Source organism: Spermophilus citellus (assembly GCF_964194105.1).
Source record: "Spermophilus citellus genome assembly, chromosome: 19".
Lineage (NCBI taxonomy): Eukaryota > Metazoa > Chordata > Mammalia > Rodentia > Sciuridae > Spermophilus > Spermophilus citellus.
The window spans coordinates 920252-934617 of NC_138201.1; the positions used below are offsets into that span (position 1 = coordinate 920252).

The 14366-nt window shown below is 55.0% G+C and overlaps 1 protein-coding gene across 1 annotated transcript in view; it reads right to left on the minus strand.

Annotated features, from left to right (window-relative positions):
- Positions 1–14366, minus strand: part of SUCLG2 (succinate-CoA ligase GDP-forming subunit beta) — a 182167-nt gene that overhangs the window by 48430 nt on the left and 119371 nt on the right. Inside the window, exons 8-9 of the mRNA XM_081276034.1 lie at positions 9404–9565; positions 7318–7460 (exon numbers count right to left, since the gene is read on the minus strand). Coding sequence (XP_081132160.1) covers positions 7318–7460; positions 9404–9565 — 305 coding nt within the window. The remainder of the gene's footprint in view (positions 1–7317; positions 7461–9403; positions 9566–14366) is intronic.

Sequence of the window (14366 nt, forward strand, 5' to 3'; positions counted from 1 at the left end):
TGTGCCTTGGGGACAGCAGGGGCTTCCCTGAGCTTTGGAAAGTCGACGGCTCTCAGCCAGGTACATGCCTTCCTTCACTTTGAAGGGGTTATCAAAATAAATAAAATCAACCAGGGCAGCTCAGGGGACATCACGCTCTGGCACCTCCCACTTCTGGCACGGGCAAGACTGAGTTTCCAGGACTGACCGGGCACCAGATGCCAGCTGTCTGTCAGGGCACACGTGGGCAGATCTGGGAGGCTGGGGCTTTGATCTTCAGCCTTTTCCCGGCTTGAGGCCCTTCGCGCTGTCAGGCAAATGGCGCCACTGTCAGCGGGTGGAGGCTGGAGGCTGCTCTGCACAGGAGCCTGAGCTTGGGTCCCCCTTCTCTGGTGCCCCTGCCCTGTCCCTTCTTCAGACCACGACGGCGGGGTTGGGCCTAATGGAGAGTCAGCTCTGCCCTCAGACACCAGCGCTGACCCAGGTTCTAACACAGAGAGGATGGGCCATCACCACCTGAGCACAGCGTGCGTGGGCGTTTCCCCGCACACCCGCTGCCCATTTCCCACACGTGAGGTCTCCAGGGCGTGCTCAAGTGTCTGAGTCCCTTCTGTCTCTGAGACATGCACCACTTGACGTTAACGAGCAAGTGAGAACTGGAGGTCAGGGGAAAGCTCCAGGTGGACCACCTCTGCCAGGCCTCGGGGTAGCGGGGCGGACAGGGAGACGTCTGCTCGGTCGGGAAGGCTCTACCTGTTCCCACTGCCAGGCAGGGACGTGCCGAGAACACCGACAGATAACGAAAAACCCACGGATAAGCTGGAGGGGAAACAGTTAACTCGGGTCTGTGCCAGCCAGCCTGGGAATGCCGAGGTGGGTGCTGGACGTGCTCAGTGTCCAGAGGCCTCAAGGGTGGACAGCGCGTCCAGGAAGGTCCCGGGAAGCAGAGAAGATGCCCAGGCACACTCACAGAGGTCCTCTGAGAGCCAGAGACGTGCCCCCCAACCAGGGGGAAGCTGCAGCACAAACTGCTCCAGTGGACAGGACCCTTCCTCTCTCTGGCTTAACGTGGGTAGTGAACAAGCCACCTGCCAGGACACTGAGGGGGCAGGAGAGAGAAGAGGACAGCAGCACAGTGATGGGCAGGATCCGCAGGCCACCCCGAGCCCCAACCTAGTTCATCCAGGAGCTTGGTGCTCCTCTCGCCCAGGTGAAGGGTCAGAGGTCCACTTGGACCATCTACTCTGGGATCACGAATCCCGGCACCTGGGGCCCTTCCTGTCTGCGAGTGTCCCCACTGGGACCAGGCCCGGTGTTCCTCCCATGCTGCCCACCCCTCGCCAGGGGCTCCACTGCCATCCCCACCCCCAGCCTGGAGGCCGCCTGCATCACCAACACGGCACGCTTCCTTTCTGGGGAACGGTTGGGGGGCAGCTGCAGAACCAGCCCTGGTCTCACCAGGGTGAGGAGGAGCCGGCTGGTGTGCGAGGGAGACCCTCTCCCCAGGAGACTCACTCGCTGTGGGAGAGCCTCCAGCTCACAGTGGACTGCCACGTCCGGCCAAGTGCTCCCCAGGTACCTGCCTGGCTTCCTCCTCCCAGGGCCTCCCTCTGCTTGCTGTGGGCCTGGCCTCTGCCCGGGGCCTGGAGTGAGGCCCTGGCCTCTCGTCAGGAAGGTTCCTAACTGCTGCTGGGGAATTAGCCCTCTTGGCCCTTCTGCCAGCTTACCTCCCTACACGGTCCCTCGGGGAAGGCCCACCACGTCCACCTCTCTCTGTGTCACACAGCCACCCTCCGCAGACACCTCCCTCTCACCCACAGGGCCCTGCAGGTAGGTCTAGCTCTGGATGACACTCGGCACAGGGTCTTGCCAGACACAGTCAGGCTGCCCACCAGGGAGATGCACGGCTGCAGGACAGCTTCCCCGCCTTTCCTCCCACGGACAGCACGCAGCTGGGCACTCATGTGGGGCAAAGGGACATGTGACGCACACGGGAATGTGCGCTGCAGAGATACCCCGGGGGACCTCTGTGCCCTGTGCACCCTGAAGGGCCAGAGAGAACCAAGCCCTGGTAAGTTGGGCAAACCCACATGGCGGGGAACCCAAGGAAGCGCTGCACTTTGAAGATGTGGCACAAATAGAAGGTCACGGAAAGAGCAGCAGGAAGGTGGAGGAAGAGCAAAGCAGAACAGCACACGGGGCAGTCCCAAAGGGGAGGGACGGGCACAGACGGCCACCAGGGGGCGCCTGGCAGGGCCTGGGAGGTAACAGACATCTGCAGCGTCCTGGGGACTGTGGCTGCCCAAGGCTGTGCTAGGCAACACCTGCTGCACCCCCTCCAAGAAATGAAAGGGCTTCTAGGTGTGAGGGAGGCCATGTGGCCGGGGTGGGCTCCAGCAGGCCAGCTGTTTGTCTTGGACTCCGTGTCAGTGGTCACCAGAACCAAGAGGCTGCCTGCACCCACCTGCTCAGCTCCACCCCAAGGCCGGTGTTCAAGCCTGTGACCACAGGAGCCAGGGGTCACTAAAACACACTGTCATGAGGCACCGGAGCCACAGGAGAACAAAGTCACAGGATCCCCAGGCCCTGGGGGCACTTCAGCCTGCTCACAAGCGGGTGCTGAAACGAGTGTGGCTCTGTTAACGGGAATTAACGCAGAGGGGTCCGGGAGCAGACGAGTCCCCTGGGGTGCGTGTGGCCTCACCTGACTGACAGACACAAACATAGGGCCTGAGCTGTTTCTTGTCAACGCCTGCATTTCAAAACCCTGGGACTAACTAAGCCAACTAAGCTACCGTAACAGAACCAGGACTTTCCAGTGGGACAGGCCAATAAAGTGACTGTGTGCCTGTCACCAGGCAGACTCTGTCCTTGCCATATTTCTGGGCTCCCCATAAGAGCCTTCCCCTCTCCTCAGTGGAGCCCCAGAACCTCCCCTGGTTTGGAGATGCTGCTTGTTCAAATAAACTCTTTAAATTTTTATCTCAGTTTATCTTTAAATAGCCCCATGCCTCTGATGTAAATGTGCATTAGAATAAAAAGATGATATTCTGCTTTATGGTTAAATCGACTCTAACTGTACAACAATTCAAAAACATGAGACATTTAGCACATATTAATCCCAAAGCACATTTAATAAAATTCAAGCTGTTTGCATAAACTAATACTGGAAACAGGGCACGCAGGCTACTCCTCCAGCCTGAGTGAGTCACGACATGGAGGCACACGCCACAGAGCTGAATGAGCTGGTGTCCCCTCAGACTTATCCCAGATGATGTCTAGTGGCTCTGTCGCTGGACTGTGTTTTCCTGGTGGTCTGAGAGGAGGACTATTGCTAGAGAGAGGGTCCTCTGAGCCTTTCAGCAACTGTGAAGCGGCATAGGCCGTGACTGGGCCCCTTTTCCTGCAGATAGATGGCCGTGACATCCACAGATGTCCACGTTTCAGAAACAACAAGGAATGAAACACTCAAAACCCAAGCTCAAGTTTTCTCTGTGCTTTGGGAAGGTTGGCCACGCTGGCTCTCAGACCAGGCTCCAGGTGCCGATCCCCTGTCTGCTTAACAGACTCAGCAAAAGCCGCGTAGAGAGAGCATCCAAAGGGCGGAGGGACAGGGACGCGGGCTCAGCCTCACCAGCCTGGGAGAGAGGCGTTAACCCGGCACTAACCCAGCAGGTGCTTGCTGCGGAGGAGGCGAGGCATCCCCCAAGCTCCTGCCTGTCTAGATTTCAGAGACGGACTGAGAGCGCGTGACCTGTCAGTGGATTAATGACTACTGGGGTGGCTCCATAGGCAGGCGGGGTGGGGCTGGGGGCGGTGGGTCCCTGGGGAAGTGGCTGTGGGGTCCATGGTTTGCCCGTGGTGAGCAGAGCGCTCTCTGCTTCCTGACCCCTCTAGAGCCGCGCAGCTCTCCTCCGCCACACACCCTTCTGCCGTGATGTGCCACTTCATCTTGGGCCACAGCAACGGGGTCAACCTTCCCTGGGCTGACCTCTGCAATACGAGCCAAAGCCACCTTGCCTCCTGTAGGCAGCGCCTGTCAGCGGGTTGGTCACAGGGAGGAAATGCTGGTGGCATGGAGAAGGGCGCAGCTTAAGGTTCTATTTGCATCAAGCTCAAACCCAGGGGAGACGAACCCAGGCTACCAGGTTGGGAAGTGGCCCCCTTCCAAGATAAAGGGGGTGGGTGCAGCACCTTTCAGGATGCTGGGCCCGCCCGACCTTCCTTTGGCACCTGGCTGAGAGCCACATGGGCACGCTTACTTCATGACCAATGGGCAGTGTGCGCCGTCCACACGCAGGTCGTATCTGAACAAAGCCACCAGGTGCCCAGCGTGTTGTGATGCCCTGACTCCACGACCCTGTAAGGTGGCCACTGTTCTTACTGTCACTGCATGAAGGGGGGACGCCGAGGCACACAGCAGTTACACAACACGCTGGAGGCCCCACAGCAAGACTAACAGAAAGAGAGACAGCAGGACTAACAGGCCATCGGCCGCACATCCCACGAGGGACACCCCCCCTCAGCCAGGCAGCACCCTTCTCAGCGGGTGCGTGAGGGGCACAGCGGCTCCATGCTGGATCTGCACCAGGGCTGTGGTCACAGTGGGCACGCACCTGCGTCAGGCCACTCCCTTGCCACTGTGTCTCAGAACAAGGCCCCGAGGCAGCCATTACTCAGCCTTGGCCATGGATGGGGGTCCGTGCAAGACGGGCCACCTGTCCTCTGCCCTTGGTCTCCACAGTGGTGCTCATAGCCCACACGCCCTGTGCTCATTCCACACCCTGGAAACAGAAGCCAGGAGACACAAAAGTCATGGATGGTGTTCACCCTGGTATTTCCCCAGAAAACCACGCTCAGAACCCCACTTGTGATTCCATTCCACACCCTCGTCCCTGCCTGGGATTCCAGGAGTGCAGGAGCTTAGGGCTCTGGAGATGGAAAGGGAGACGAGACTGGGTCAACCTGCCACCAGCAGAGTCAACTCCTTGAGGCTCTCTCCAGCCCAGCTTGAAGACCAGCGACCGTGGAGTGTTCACGATGCCCAGGACGCAGTCTGGGGGTGAGCTGCCTTGGTGCGGATGGTGAGGCAGATGGACCCTGTTTCACATGTTACAAACAAACCAGCTGCGTGCCGGTGAAGATGCTGTGTTGGGTCCAGGAGAAAACCCGCCACATTCAGGCTCACCCACCAGCGAGGGAAAGGCAGCAACTCCGTGGCTGACACCATCAGTGGAAACGTGTCCAATATGTTTCTGGAATGATCTGTGCTCGACTTGATCAATAGGATCATGTTTACATGTGACAACGAGTAGCTGTTAGTATCAGTTCATCTAAGTTTACCCCTAACAGGCCTTCTGTGCTGCTGAGTTTCAGGATATGCCCCTGACGAAGCAGGATATGCACCTAACAGGGGATCGATACTGCGGAGACAATTAGCTCTGGCTCCTGGGAACCTCTGCTTCTGGGCAGGTGCACAGGGTTCCACCTGATGTAATTACTGCCAGAGCTCCTTCAGCCTCCCTGCAGAATCAACTCCTCTGTGCTGTTTCCAACTCCTCCGAATCGTGGAAACGACGCCAGGATTAAAATACCCACCGCAGCGCCATGCTTTTTAACGGGCTCTGGGATTTCAGGACTTGGAAAGTGCACCAGGAGAAGAGCTACACATCCATTTTCCTGATTTAGCACAAGGAGAGTGAGCTCGCCCCCAGGTACCTTTACCCACCCGAGCCGACAGCCAGCCTGCAAAGGGTCTAAGTGCTCGGGAATGTTCCACAAGGTAAAGCCAGCACTCCTAAAGAGTCGTTTCCACAACAGCAACGGCAAAACCGCTCGGCAGCTGACTTTTCGTCCCCCTCCTCCCTGTAGTTTTACAAAATTAAGATTCCAGATCGGCCGCCCAGAAGAGATATTTCAAAGAAAACCCTCTGCCTGTCCTGGCAGACTTAGTCCCCGATGGCGCTGTATCCTCAGCACTGAGGTTCAGTGGACGCTAAACGTCCAGTATTTATTACAGCCATCCGTCCTCTGGGCCCTGTGGCTCAAGCAGCAGAAGGAGCTGTGTGTCAGGTGATTTAAACTGGTGTGGGAATCTCTGGGAGAAAATGATTCTTCCCTTACAGAGAAGCAGGAAGAAGGATCGGGGGGGGGGGCGGCTGGTCATGTCCCCCTGGCCCACGGGCAGTGGTAGCTCCACAGAAAGGTCTTCCTTGGCCAACACCCTGCTCAAGGTGGGCGGCCTTGGACGGCAACGGAGAAGGGAAGGGAGCAACTCACGGTACCTTACCCTCAAATCTGTCACTCAGAAGAAGAAAACAGAGGTGAGCCACATCCACAGAGCCAGCACTGCCAAGATCACAAGGAAACACACCGGCACGGGAACCCAAACGGGCTGCTCACGGGTGGGAAGCGTCCCTTGACTTCAGGCTGCATTTCCTATAAAAGCCTGACTCTGGTATTGTCTGTGTTCATGATTTTCTGGGTATAGATCAGACGGTTAAGTTGCAATTTGTTAGACACCCTAACAATATTGAGACAGCGACTCAGGTTTAATGTCCAATGGCTGTGGCATATATTGACCTCACTGTCCCATTAAGAGGATTAAATGATCACCACATACAGGACACTCAAAAAATTGTCTTTGTCTGTTCGCGCACTCCCCTTCACCCTGCTGAGTGGCTGGAGAAAAGCAAACTGGTACTGAACACAGTTGCTAGGACAACTGGACATCTGTGAAGGCGTCCAGTCACCTACCACGGGTCAGCTGCTGCATTTGGAGGTAAGAAGAGACACACAGGAGGCAGCTCCGGACCAGGAAACCACCTGCGGCCAGGCTGGGCTTAGTGCCTGTGCTACAAACTGTGAGGTCAGAGACGGGAACCCACCTGCACCCAGCAGGCGAGGCCATCAGGCCCTTTAGGTACCCAGGGGGACACTTGCCCCGCAGTGGTACAGCTTTCCAGTGCTATGGTGGCACTTCAGGGAAGGAGCATGTGGCTGGACCCTTCCCAGCCAGGTGAGCACAGGATGAGTGGCTGTAGCGTGAATCACCTCTCGGGGTTCAGGCCAGCAGTTCCACTGTGTGACTTGCTGCATCTTATTTATGGCCGTCCGCCTCCCCAGCCTTTGTGAGTACAGCCTCCAAAATGAGATCCTGGGGGCTGCATGCCAGCCTCTCGCCCACGAGGAGAGTTAAATCGACGTGTGTGACAGTGGCAGAGGCGGGGCTCCCGCCTGCCACAAAACCCACATGTGGATGGCTCAGCAGTTGGAAGCAGGCGGCTCTGCTGGGTGAGCCAGCAGAGCATGTGCAGTCGCCCCAGGGACGGGCATTACCTTGGGGTCCGACGTGAGCAATTTGAAAGCTTGATAGACTTGAGCTTCCTTCACCCCACCACCAAGATCCAGGAAGTTGGCTGGCTTCCCGCCGTTGAGGAAAATGATGTCACAGGTCGCCATGGCGAGTCCCGCACCGTTCACTGTGAGATGCAAAGGAGACAGGAGGCACTCAGCAGTGTGCCAGGCCCGGGGCTGCACCTCCCAGTACTGCAGCCTGCCACTCCCACCCACTCCTGCCCCGTGGGGACTCTACTCCACCCCAAGACGTGCATGCACACTCATGATGAAGAGTCGGGAAGTGATTTCCAACTGGGAATGGGGAGCACTTGTGGAGATGCAGAAAGCAGGAAGAAAGGAGGAGCCAGTGAGGAGCCAGGTCTGCAGGCCAAGTTCAGGCCAAGTGAGAGTGGAGACAGCGGTGAGAGGGGGCCAGGAGCCCGAGAGGCTCGAGAGGGGAGCGGAGCCCCTTCCATTGTGTGCCTGCCTGGGAGAACCTGCTGGTCACAGGGGGCATCCCTTGGAGGCAGCCACCGGGTCCCAAACGACAGACCCACGACGACGTTCCACCCCTGGTCCTCTGTGAATTACTGTAGAAATGCTCACCAGCGACCCACTTAATAAAACTAGAGCCCAGATTCGGCAACCGCTTAGCAGTCTTTCTGAAGCAACCAAGTAAAGGGTTTTAACATTGAAATTCTTATTTCCAGAGCTACCTATTACGGATCGATTGCATTTCTTAGCTTAATTATGTGGAATTGCTTTTCTCAGGTTAGAAGGAAAAAAGGAGAAAAAGCAAGGGAGGGAGGCAGCGAGGACCTCCAACAGCAGAAACAGTGACAGCCCTTCCCTTTTTGGGACCCTTGAATTCCCCTGACAAGCCTAAGACTGTGACGAATTAAGTCTTTGGGCAACTAAGATAAAACGGTTTACACCGGATCTTGGAGCAATTTAAAACAGGTGAATGGGAGCTCAGGAGGCTGCTCCTTGGTCCATTCATGCACACTTCCACAGAGGCTGCAAAGGATCTGTGTCTAGTTTGCTCTCAACACTCCGCTCTCTTCCCTGCTCCAAGTGCCTACAACACAGGGAGCACATGAGATCATCAGGATCAGATGCTGTGCGTGGCCTGCCACGTTTACATTCACTGCCCCAGTGCAGAGCCAGAGCTTCGGGACCACGATGTCATTTTCTACTGTACTGAACAGCAAACCACGGGATGAGGTCTCTTCAGTTCTGAATACAGTGATGCTGTTGGTTTAATGCACCACAAATCTTTTTTATTTTAATTCCATTAAGATAAAGACCTCAGTTTCCAGAGCAATGAATCGTTTCTACTAGAAACAGGATCTTGTGCAATTAAGTTGGGAGTATATCCATCTCTGCACTGTAACCTTGTGCAGAATAACAGGATTCTTTATGCCTTTACCGACCCGTCCTTACCTCTGCTGAATGAGCCACTTACACACATGGACAACGAGGAGGAATCGGTGGTTCTATTAACAGGCTGGCAAAGTGAATAAGTGTTTTGTCATTCAGCTACCAGAGAATCAGAGAGGGTCTGCTTCCTCCTTTGAAACAGCAATTTTGGTTTGAACCCAAATCTCCTTAATAGCCCTGCACACTGGCACAGAGTCCTGGGCAAAGAGTGTTTCACCAGTTCACCAAGCGAAGTGATTCTCCACCAGGGAGGTTTGGACACCAGCTCGGGGTTGTGCCTTTCACCGTGGGATCTGTATGCAGGAACATGGCTGACCACAGCACCGTGGCTGCCCCTCCAGCTCAGAATTAGCCCACACCTCAGGAGGGCCAGGGTTGAGAAGCCCTGCTCTAGACCAGTGGGGGCTGACCAGAGAGAACTTTCTCTGGGGTCGGTTCTGGGGTCAAGCCCAGGACCTCTCTCATGACGAGCGAGTGCTCCACCTGGCTGTACCCACGGCCCTCCGAGTGGACTCTGAGAAGTGGCTCTGGATGGTTTCCTAAGACCCCTGCCTGCACCTGCTCCTGGAAACCAACACCTGGGAACCCTGGGGCTGCTCAATTCTAGAAAAATCCAGCAACACCCTGATGGCCCGGGGACTCTCACCGAAGCAGGCGATGTTCCCGTCCAGCCCGATGTACTTGAGGTCGTACCGGGCAGCTTCGTTCTCGATGGGCTCGTTCTCCGACTTGTCGTCCAGGGCAAATATGTCCTTCTGGCGGAACTCGGCGTTGTCGTCAAAGTTTATCTTGGCATCAAAGCAGACAACTGAACGAGGAGAAAAGGAGCACAGCTGAGCGTCCACTGGGGCTCTGTGGGTCATCCCCTCGGGCTGGCAGAGAGGTGACCTTCAGTCACAGGCAGGGGAGGCTGCTGTGGCTTCTGACCTGAAACTCTGGGACAGGGACAACTGGGGCACCGTCCTGTTCTCAGGGACTTGAGTTCCAGAAGGTGGGTTCAACCCACAGGTCCCTGTCACTGCAACACCCACGGGAGCTGCCGCCACGGCTGACAGGCCACGGCTGACAGGCCACGGGTGACAGGCCACGGGTGACAGGCCACGGGTGACAGGCCACGGGCCTGCTCAGCCGACACAGCTGGGCTCACTCTGTCTGTGGGGCTTCTCATCGTTAGCAAGTGACAGCTGAGTATCACTTTTGATTCCAGAGGGGGAAACGGTGAGAAGCCAAGTAACTATTCGGTCCTCCCTGGTCCTTTTGCCTCTCAAGGTGCAATTTTCATCCGTATCTTCCTTTACCGGAAAGAACACTGGGGCAGAACCCATGGTTTTTCATCTGACTGGTACCTCTCAAGTCTCTCTGTATTAAGATTTTTGAATAAATACGTGATGTCTTTGTTCACAGTGTGCAGAGCATGACGTGTTGGTACACACACATCATGTGAAATGACGACTAGAGGTGGACAAAGGAACACTTTCCTGATTAGCTTTTCTTTTTCTGTGAGAGCAGGAAAAAAGCCACTCTTCAGCAATCTCCAGTACATACCACTAGCCCTAACCTTGACGAGTGTCGCCCGGTTCCCCTCTGGGGCTCAGTTTTCTTATCTGAAAGAATGGGAGCCAGGACCCTCGTCCCGACTCACAGCTCCAAGGTCTGCTAAAAGCAGGGCCACCCTGACTCCCGTGCCTCGACCTACACAACAAGACAGTCTGTCCCCAGGCCAGGCCAGACAGCCACAGCTTGCTCACACCTTCTGCTGCAGAATCTCCACACCTTGGTCCCGGAGCTCAGGACACAGCAAAACTCACTTCACCACGGGGACGGGTCCCAAGCACTGTCCTTGATCCACAGAGACTTCTGCATGGAGGTGCAGGGCTGGGGCAGCGGGTGGGGCGTGCACCCAACACCTTAGCCACCTTCCCTGGGAACAGAGGTGTAGTGAGATCCTGCCACCTGAACCCTTCTACTTAGCTCTGACCCTGACGGGCAGGCAGATCTGAGCGAGAACGCACAGTGTCCCGTCCCTGGCACGGCTGAGGGCACCGACCCTTGAAGGAGAAACAGTCACCTGGACTGTCCCACTGAAACACAGAGGCTGCTGCTGCAGAGTCTACTGGCCTCCGAGGAAAGCACCCTGCCTTCAGGGATCCCAGGGTCAGACCCCAGGGAGGGGGTGTCCCAGGGCTCTCCCTACCAGGAATGCACACACTGTGGCGCAGATCCATGCAGAACCACGTGCTGACCTCTATGAACACCTGACAAACCCAACCTGGACCACGACTCCCTGAGGTGAGCACTGACTGTCAGGAGAGGACCCTGCGGAAGCTGGCGTCCACTTGCGTCCCTCATCTTGCCACAGACTGCCCACCACCCCGCCCACACTGGGCACTTGCAGGGAATGAGTAATTACCTTCCAGAACACTGAAATCATAATGACAGAATCCTATAATTACCAAAGGAACTGACCAAAGTCTCCACTTGCTACAATGGCACTTTCTCAGCAGTTAATGACCGGTAGAATAATCAATAGAAAAGCAACCTCATTCTTGGCTTTCCACGGGGTTTATAAATACATTCTAATTAATTTATTAGTAATTTCAGCCCCTCCATTACTCACTGGCAAGACTACTTGTAACTGACACCTTCAAAACGAATGGGCAAAGGCTATCAAATTGACTTTCCAAGTGAAGAGTTTCAAATAAAAGAATTCTTGGTCAAGATCAATAAGCCAGTAAATCAAAACAGTTCCAAGCTGATCTCTGTCCCTTACAAAGACGACAACTGCAGTCAGCTTGGGAGAGACGATAATTAATGGATATGCATGCAAAGCTCGGAAGGCAGGCTGCTCACACTGCCCACAAAGCCAGAAGGCACAGGCCACTGTCCTGCAGCAGGGGGTCAGGGGGTGCTCCAGCACAGAAGTGGACTTGCTCTTGGTGTTCACTGGAGGGATTGCATGGCGGGCAACAACCAGGGCCTGGCCAGCTGCTGCCTCCCTGAAGAGGAAACCAAATTGTATAAAACTGGGTGGGGACATGCATATCCAAGGGGGGACCTGGGAGACGAAGGGGGATTAAAAGAAAATCAATCTTCGATTGGGGCACATGACGGTTGGAGGTCCGGGGGCATTCTCAGCCATGCATTTGGTACATGTGCATAGTATTTTTTTTGTCTCTGATACTGTGGTTTGTAACTTAAAAATGTAATTTGTTTTTCATCCCTAATTAATGACAGACCCTAAAACTGTGTACTTTTCCTGAAGAGTTGAAGGACTAGGGGAAGCTACCCATGTCCTGTGTACTTATCAGGGGTCTCAGGAATCCCCGATCCACAGCAGGTGGGTCAGAGTAGAAGAGATTAGACTTGTGATTGGAATTTCAAGTACGGGGAGGAGAGTCCTGGGGAACTGAGCACTCGCAGGTAGGACTTGACTCTACAGGCAAAAAGACACTGTAATGACCGAGCCCCGGCAGGTGGGACCTGACTCCACAGATACACAGACAGTGCCAGGACCACGTGGAATCTAACTCTCTTGCTGGAGCAGGACTGGTCAGTTGGGAAGCACACACTGCCCAGTTGTGCTGGCCATGGCACTGCCCTATCGACAGTCCTATGGGGAAACAGTATGTGTGGTTTTGCTATCAAACCTACAGGACTTTCCTGCCCACTGCACATTGTGCAGTGCTGCACTCCCCACAGGCCTGTCCTGACCACATCAACACCCGGTGAGAATCAGCGCTGGCACTGCCCAGCCAGCCAGCCTGGGCAGGAGACTCCCTGTAGCTGGTGAGCGCCACTACACAAGGGACACAGTGTCTCCTGCAGTGGTGCTGATGGTAGCCGTGGCCACTGGCAAAGCCCCCCTGCTCACTACGAGCAGGTGTGCAAGGTTCAGGGTGCTGCCACCTGTGGGCCATAGACACGGGCCTGCTTCAGCTGGGGCTCGTCCTCTTGATGGTGCATCTGCAGCACTCTCCCCTGTCCCTCCCAGCAGAGATGACCCAGGGACCTTCCCATCCCCCAGTAATGCTAGGCTTGTGTTTGGGGTAATAGAAATGAGTTTCTGCTGGTGTTTTCACACGGGAGCCCTTTTCTGAATACAGTCGTCTCAAAGGAAGGATTTTAACAGCTGGCAAGTTCAGCATGCTGACGGAGAAGATGTTTGACTGAGAATCAGGGTAAGATAGGGGCCTGTCAGGACCCTCAAGTCCCATCATAGCTTTGCTCAAGACCAAGGTGGTCAAAATTTGGTAGGAGAAAAAGATCCGAGGGTCTGAGTAAAGGGTGGCAGGCACGTCCCTCAGACCTACAGAAGCCTGTTTCTGTAGACAGCTTTATTGAGAAGAGGCCACACTCCTCCTCCCACGTGCCCGAGGTCTGTCTCCCCCACAGCAGCGGAGTGTGGTAGAACAGAATGGAATCTTCGCATTTTAAGAGCTGACAGGCAGGTGAGGCAGGCGGTGGTTCTGCACCACACACAGCAGCTCTGCTCACTGACACTTAGCTACGGAGGCTGAGAACAGGCAGCTGCAGCAAGATGGCCACAGTAGCAGAAGCAGAAACAAAGTAGCAGGGACAGCACATCCCCCTGAAGACTGAGTGCAGTGAAAGTCCCTAAGCCGTATGAGCTCAGAGTCCCCAGGCTGCTGACCAGCTTGTACCCACATAAGGAATACAGCATGCACCCTCCAATAGAATTGCACCAACTCCCTGGCCTTGATGGACCCGAAACTTGCTGATGTCTAATAGTAAAAGCGCTGCTGCTCTTGGGGCTCAGGCTTTGGGAATTATCCCTCTGGGCTGCAGTGCCACTAATAGAGCGCTGCTTCCAGATCTCGCTGTCCTGACCCTCCCTTCCCACAACAGAGAACTGCAGGACACCCTTTCAGAAGTGGCTGACTGCGGCCACATAGCAACCATGCTCGTAACTGTGTCCCGCCTTCACCGACTGACTGACGGACAGAACTCCCCAGTGCTGTGTTTGTTATAGGGAAGGCGATACTGGGCCAAACAGTGCTTTTCCTGCGAGACAATGAAAACGCAAAGCGGAACAAAGGAGCCCTAGAGTAGCAGGATCCCTGAACCCCGAGCAGCTCAGACATGCTATTTCCAAAGGCAGAAGTGGCGGGCAAGAGCGGGCTGGTGCCAGTGTCAACAGCAGAGCAAGGACCTGGACTTGCTCCTCAACCTTGGCTTCTCTTTAGGAAAGCAACGCACGACCACAGTAAATGTAGAGTGTGGAGGGGCCGAACTCAGTTCAGACATGACGATTTTCAACGCCACGTTAATGAAGCCTCCATTCTACATAAAAATTCACATTGAACAAAGGCTATTCTGTATATAAATGATAGAAAAAAAACACCTATTAATATTTATAAAACAATTTTCACCATCAAAAGCACATTGTTACATGCTTGATAGATTATACAAATGAATTTTCCTTCCGAACAAATATCAAAGGAAGCCGTGGTCCTTGTATTCCTAAGGTGTTCTGTTTGGTGGCGTGAGGTTTGGCGAGCTGCTAATTCAGCTCCCTCGACGGAGAACGTAACTGGCAGCTGGAACCCTCTGACCCTGAATTTTAACAGAAGAAAGTGCCATGGAGTTAA